Here is a 6,389-nt window from a genome sequence, read left to right on the forward strand (position 1 = left end):
TAGAAAAAATAATCCTTTTATTTTTACTGTTGTCTCGTCTCATTAAGGTGCTGGAAGCTTTTGATTGAGGAAAACCAAGAACAAACAAGCAAAAGCAACTAAAAATGTTGGCAGTGGGAATTTCTTTAGCGGGGCAAGTTATAAAACAGATTTTGTGCTCATCTATGTGTTTCCAGATCAAAATGGACTTGTCCACTTTCTTGTGCACGAGTCTGTTGTTCATGTTTACTTTCTAAACAGGATTCCGCAACCACTGCACACAAAAACTGGAATATTATTAGCGTTGTGCTTCTCCTGTACTGGCTCAAGTACATCCTGATCAATTTGTCCATCAGTCTGTATTGACTCCAAAACATCCTGCTCAATGTGTCCATCACCTACCGATGTTTTGTTCAAGGAGTCACTACTGCTCCATTGTCTCATATGTGCTACTCCATCAGATGAGTGCAAAATGAGATTGTAGGAAACCTTGTCTTCATCCTCGCTGTCTGAGATGAGCTCTTCTTCAAATCCTTCGATCGGGCAAACAAGCATCTGATCAAAAGCGTTGTCCACACTGAAAGAAAGCAACCAATCACAAATGCAGCTTTGCAACTAAAGAAATATTTGAACTATGAAACAATGACTGTTATAGACACACCTGTGGCAACAGGGGAGGCAAGGCCAAACCTTTTCCTTAAAAAGTTTTCTGTTTTAGTATTTTTACGTCAATGTAATGATCAATCGACTTACTACGAGCTCGTGTGACTCTCATGAACCAGATGAGCCATTGAGACATAGCGATGCTTGAGAGCCTCCGCCGGAGCGATTCTTCTCTCAGCTTGAATGCTTAGAAGACTTTTTAGAAGGTTAACAAATTCATTTTGATCTTCAAATTCGCTCAACACCTCTTTTGTATCCTCTCGGCTCTGCTGAGTGTCAAACAAAGATGGCCGACCCGGTTATGGACTACAGTATGAAGAGCTCTTTTCTAAAACGAGAGCAACTGATTGATCAAAATGGACCTTGCCGTGTCATTGTATAAAAACCTTTCTTTTTTTAAAAAAAATATTTTATTGAACATGTTCACACTAAGGAAACAAGTTATTTTAAATGGCTAGAATTAGTATTTGTAAAACATGCAAGTCAATTTTCTGATCATGTACAAAATCATCATCAACACAAGTTTGTAACATTTTGGAAAAGAGTTCTTCGCGTTCAAACATGTCATGTATTTGTTCTTTACTTTAAAAAAAATGGAGCACTTACAGTTCTAATGGCATCCAGAGATTTTAATCGTATCTTCCATGTTTTTGTCGCTTCTCCGTTTGAAAGTTTATATTCGTCTGGAGTCTAAAGAGAAAAAAATAAATAAATTCAAACAGAAGTTCTAAATTCCAGACAGTTCTGCATTATTACCTTTAGCTTCCACTGTTCAAAGTTCAAGTGGGTAAAATACTTTTGGCCGTATTTGCCTGCTAGGAGGAGCGAGTCAGGTGGCTGCCCTCGTATTTGCACGATGGTTTTCATCTTGGGAGCGAGAAATAACATACTGGATGTCACTCTCTTATTTTATAACTTTATAGTATGTTAATCCTTCCGTTTTATTTACCATCTGGTACTCGCAGTTTGTTGCAAAAAGGTGCTGGCCTATGTGCAAAAAAGTCAGAGCGCAACCAAGGCCCCACATGTCCACTTGCTCAGAGAATGGAAGGCCAAGAGTAACCTCGGGTGCTCTGTTTGTAAAAAGAACAGAAACAAAAGTACATTTGAATATCATCTTTGGCAAATGTTAAAAATATATATCCGGTGGAACCTCTAAAGCGGAATAATCTGAGATTTCAAAGTTAAAAAAATGACTCCAAGATGTTTTTTTTTCTATTATTGCTACTATGATGGCTTTTTAAAATATTGTATATAAAAATAAAAAAATCAACCAGTTGACCTAAGAGGTAAGAAACTACAAGAAGAATGAACCCTACCGGTACCCCATAGGCTGTATGATCATTCCAAGGGTGACTGCAGAGGTCTGGATGGAGCAGCCAAAATCGATTAACTTAACCCTGAATGGCTCACATGAATGATTCACCAGCATGATGTTGTCAGGCTTCAAGTCAGCGTGAATGATTTGGATACCTTTCAGAGCCTCAAAGGCCGTAAGCAACTGCATGATAATAAGAAGGAAAATAACTCACATGTAATCTTTGGACAATTATTATATTTTTTAATTAATTATGTTAAAAAAAAATCATATGATTTGACACATCTCTGAAATGATATTACCTGATGCGCGATCGGCCGTATCTCACTGACAGACAACGGCTTCTTTCGTTTCTTGACAACAAAATCGAAAAGACTCATGTCGAGCATTTCAAAAGCCAAACATGTATAGCCTTCATGCTCAAAGTTTTCAATAAACTTCACAATGCTCTTTTTGACCGGGTCCAGAACACTCACCATTTCAAGCATTTTGATCTACGGAGAAAACGACACAAATGAGTGACACCGGAGCTCTTCGTCAGGTAATAGATGGTGTTTTTTTTTTTTTATACCTCCATTTTGGATATCACATTTGACTTGGTTTTAAGGACTTTGAGGGCTACGGTCTGTGACGTGTCTAAGTTTACACACTGGGCAACTTTACCAAAGCTTCCTTCACCGATTACGTCTTTAAGCAGGTAGGTACTTGTTTTACTACTTAGGTTGTTAGATTGTAGCTTTTCAAACGGTTCTGTTTTTTTCTTCTGATCTGCAAATGACAATAAATGTATCAATTAGAGCGAGGAGGCAAAGGTCACGCAGTGATGACTTGCTGAATCACCTACCACTGGTTTCACTTGAGTGTTGAATCTTTGAGTTTACCCCCATTGCCATTTTTATGATAATTAAAAATAAAAATATAATTGCACAGTTCCCTTGTGTCAAGACGTGCACTCTCAACACCATAACGACTCTATGATGTCAGGCCATGTGACTTTGGATGTGACATCATAATCCATGATGACGCTTACAAGTGTAATGGGCGTGTTGTCATTGAAAAAAAAAAAAAAAATCTTGGAAGTTCCTAGATTTCAAGAAAATCTAGGAAGTTCCGATACACGTTTGTGATGCACAGTAAGTAGAATTAATAAAAAAAAGTCATTATTATTAGAGGTGCATGTATCTTCCTATGTGTTAGTGTTGCAAATGCATTTAAAATACATTGATGACATTTTTAGCCATTGATCAAGATTTAAATTCACAACTCAGAACATCCTTGCCCCCCCACCAAAAAAAGATAAAATACAGGGATTAACATTTAGTGTTTATATCAGCTACTGCCTCTTATTTAGTTGTGCCAAAACGTCTTCCAGGTCCAATACAGTAGAAAGCGTATAGTCAGGAGTCACTGAACCAACAGGTACAGCATCACCTGCACTGTTAATCCAAACTGTAGCACGTACATGTGCATTGAACCCTCCCTGGATGTCAGTGTCCAGTGAGTCTCCAACCATGATACAGTCCTGGGCTTCCACCTGCAGAAGATCAAAACACAGTCTAAAGATGGAAGGGTGAGGTTTCTGCTCTGCATAATCTCCCCCGACTACAATCTTATCGAAAAAGCCTTCGCAAGCTGCCGCCTCCACTTTCTCTTTTTGTGTTTGAGAATTCCCGTTGGTCAGGAGAAGCAGCTTGTATTTCCTTCTAAATTGTTTCAGAAGACTGGAGATCTCAGGGGACAGACGAATCAGCTCCAGTCTACTCTTTTTCCATAGGTAGTAGCATTGAGCTGCCAAGGAGGGGGTTGAACAACTGTCCACACTTTCCTTAATGCTGTCTTCCCAGTGACCCACTCGAACTTCATCTATAGATCTGCCAGCTGAAGGGTCAAACTTTTCGTGGAGAAGTTTCTGCTTGAACCTGTCACAAATCTGGCTGATGACGTCATCATCAAGCTCCAGTGAGGTCTTCAAAAGTTCATAGGTCTGTAAAAGTCACAGAGTATTTGAATTACAACGTGCAAGTCAACCACAAAAATAACCATAAATTAAAAAATAAATAAATTGAGAACATATTTTAAAAGTAGTTGCAAGTGCAATTATTTGGCAGCGACGGTTATTGTGAACCTATCCCTTGCTCGCATTGGCATTTAATCAAGAATATACTTTTAGTCGGAGAATACAACCTTTTGCATCGCATATTGATTCGCGCGATTAGTTTCGATAAGCGTGTTGTCCAAATCAAACAATATAGCCTTAATAGGGACACCGTCCATTGCTGATACACCGAGAACCCGGAAGCAAGCTTGAATGAGTTGCGGAAGTAACTGCGCCTATAAACGCTACGCATACTGGGAATTGTAGTTCATGTGTAAATAAAGCGCACTTTCAATTTACATCCACTTGAGGGCGGTAATATACCAAAATGGCTAATATCCATCATTCAATCGCACTATCCATTTTAAATTAACACGTATTGGTATTATAGTGTCAACACAATAACAGATTGGGCTACAGTTGCTAAATAAAAATATTATGCAGCTGTTTATATCCAAAATGTAGGTGACAATTTAAATCTTAATCTACGAGTTAGGAAAATAAAAAAAACCCCATCAGATTAGAGGATATTTCCTTGAATAATAAATTAATACTTTTATTATTTATTATTACAATTATTGATGATATTATTTGGTTTAAAAAGTTGATCAAAACAGAACATTTTATGATTTCGATTTCTCAAAGTAGGCACCTTTTGCTCAGATGACAGTTTTGCACAGCTTCTCAGTTATCTTTTTGTTGGACAAGCACTGTGCATATACAGTACAACTAGAAAAAAATAAAGTGACTAAAGTGAAATCAGGAAAGTCTGAAGTCTCCAAATAATGTTAGGAAACATGAGTTTTTATCATACGTACATCTATCTGGTCTGTTATTCTGTGACACAAAATCAAAACATAGTTCAGTTGTTACGCAACCGAGTTATTCTCTCCTCTGGCAACTCGCCAACGGTTCACACGCAACTTCGTGCAGGCCTTTTTGTCTCTCAAACCCAATCAGAACACGCAACAAGCTCTTCTCACATTACCTGAGATCATCCGTTTGAGTGTAGCTCAGGTGGTTGCGTGAGTGCTTCGGTTGGCCTTTAAAAAAATGCCACAGATAAGATACAAGCCAAGAAATAGTGTGAGAGGCCTAATTTGCTTCTGTCTTTCAGAACAAACAACGCCTGGCTTTTGCACGCTAGGTGAGAACTAAACTTGGGCCTAATTAAGGGGCAGGCGTGCAACAAATCAAAGTTCTTAAATAAAAATCTTAAAAAGGAAGTGAAACATTATAGAGAGATGGAATTAAAAAACATTACATACATTCAAATTTCCTTAAATGACCTCACAGCACCTGTCATGAGCTCTCCCTGGTTGGTTATCACCGTACATCTCTTGTCTGTGGTTGCTATAAATAGGTTTCAAAGATAAACTTCATCTGGAATGGAAAGAGAACTCAGCTGTGCTGTCTTTGTCATGATGCCTCCATCGAGCTTTGCCTCTTACGGGGACTTATGCACGTACACATGCACGCACGCACGTACACACATTGGAGATCATATCAAGGACGGGAGTGTATGAACTCGACTGAAAATGTTGATTTACCTCACGACATGAGTTGCATTAACGGGGAGAATGGCAACCTGCATGCACCAAACCAAAAAAAAAAAAAAAAAAACATGATCTTGGGCAGAATGGTGCCTCTTTAGCTGGTAACAAAACACTTTCTATCCAAAGATATGCTTATCTAAAATTTGTCTATGTTGCATGGCATGAATTTTGGTGTTGGACCTGAACAATAATAGACGTGCTTTTGAAGTTCTTTTAAAATGCTTAGAATTTTGGAATGCAAAAATATTTGACAGCACAAAGGGTTAATTAGCCTCATTCAGATTTAAAAGTAGGTTCATTCATATGCAATTTCGCAACTCCTTTACCTTAAAACTACAATGCATAAAAAAAGTCACAAATATTTCCTGGAAGAGTTTTCGTCATAGGTGGAATAATAATAATAATAATAATGTGTCTTTATTTTGTTCTATTTTAAGTTAGTGTGGTAACACATACAGTGAGTGTTGACGCACGTATTACAAACACATCCGTGTGGAAACTCTTGATGTGTGTGTCATACCACAGGTGTCAAACTCAAGGCCCGGGGGTCAGATACGGCCCGCCACATCATTTTATGTGGCCCGCGAAGACAAATTGTGCATCAAATTCGTGTGCCATTACTAGAATTGCAAATTGTGTTCACTTTAAATAACACCTTTTTTGTTTTTTAATATTTGACCAGTTTTTACTCATCTGATTTGAAAACTAGTTATTTGTCAGTTTGTTTTGTAACTGTGTATAATATGAGGTGCTCATATATTTATTTAAAAACGAGTTT

General features: G+C 37.9%; 2 protein-coding genes across 8 annotated transcripts; both read right to left on the reverse strand.

Moving 5' to 3' along the window:
- LOC133157878 (homeodomain-interacting protein kinase 1-like) lies at positions 1-3,117 on the reverse strand. Of its 7 annotated transcripts, none has more exons than XM_061284499.1 (9): positions 2,805-3,117; positions 2,532-2,728; positions 2,263-2,454; positions 1,968-2,143; positions 1,592-1,715; positions 1,399-1,509; positions 1,249-1,332; positions 733-911; positions 1-556 (listed from the first exon to the last, which is right to left on the reverse strand). In XM_061284499.1, the coding sequence occupies exons 1-9, from the start codon at positions 2,923-2,925 to the stop codon at positions 226-228; spliced, it is 1,515 nt and encodes a 504-aa protein (XP_061140483.1). In that variant the 5' UTR covers positions 2,926-3,117; the 3' UTR covers positions 1-225. The 7 variants fall into 7 exon arrangements, 6 of the variants coding, with proteins under 6 accessions (XP_061140483.1, XP_061140481.1, XP_061140480.1 ...); XM_061284497.1 differs by having other exon boundaries at positions 733-908; positions 1,962-2,143; XM_061284496.1 differs by having other exon boundaries at positions 1,962-2,143.
- A 153-nt stretch (positions 3,118-3,270) lies between these two features.
- nanp (N-acetylneuraminic acid phosphatase) lies at positions 3,271-4,296 on the reverse strand. The gene is made up of 2 exons (XM_061284504.1): positions 4,145-4,296; positions 3,271-3,944 (listed from the first exon to the last, which is right to left on the reverse strand). The coding sequence occupies exons 1-2, from the start codon at positions 4,232-4,234 to the stop codon at positions 3,294-3,296; spliced, it is 741 nt and encodes a 246-aa protein (XP_061140488.1). The 5' UTR covers positions 4,235-4,296; the 3' UTR covers positions 3,271-3,293.
- Between the last annotated feature and the right edge of the window lie 2,093 nt (positions 4,297-6,389).

Source organism: Syngnathus typhle, linkage group LG8, assembly GCF_033458585.1.
Source record: "Syngnathus typhle isolate RoL2023-S1 ecotype Sweden linkage group LG8, RoL_Styp_1.0, whole genome shotgun sequence".
Classification (NCBI taxonomy): Eukaryota; Metazoa; Chordata; class Actinopteri; order Syngnathiformes; family Syngnathidae; genus Syngnathus; species Syngnathus typhle.

Excerpts from the sequence above, each read along its gene's own strand:
- LOC133157878 (XM_061284496.1), bottom strand. The coding sequence starts at position 2,925 with ATGGTGTTGAGAGTGCACGTCTTGACACAAGGGAACTGTGCAATTATA. Across the intron at positions 1,510-1,591 it reads CAAACTGCGAGTACCAGATG|ATGAAAACCATCGTGCAAAT; the intron begins GTAAATAAAACG and ends CTCGCTCCCAAG. Across the intron at positions 557-732 it reads GAGAGTCACACGAGCTCGTA|TGTGGACAACGCTTTTGATC; the intron begins GTAAGTCGATTG and ends GCTTTCTTTCAG.
- nanp (XM_061284504.1), bottom strand. The coding sequence starts at position 4,234 with ATGGACGGTGTCCCTATTAAGGCTATATTGTTTGATTTGGACAACACG. Across the intron at positions 3,945-4,144 it reads ATCAATATGCGATGCAAAAG|ACCTATGAACTTTTGAAGAC; the intron begins GTTGTATTCTCC and ends TGACTTTTACAG.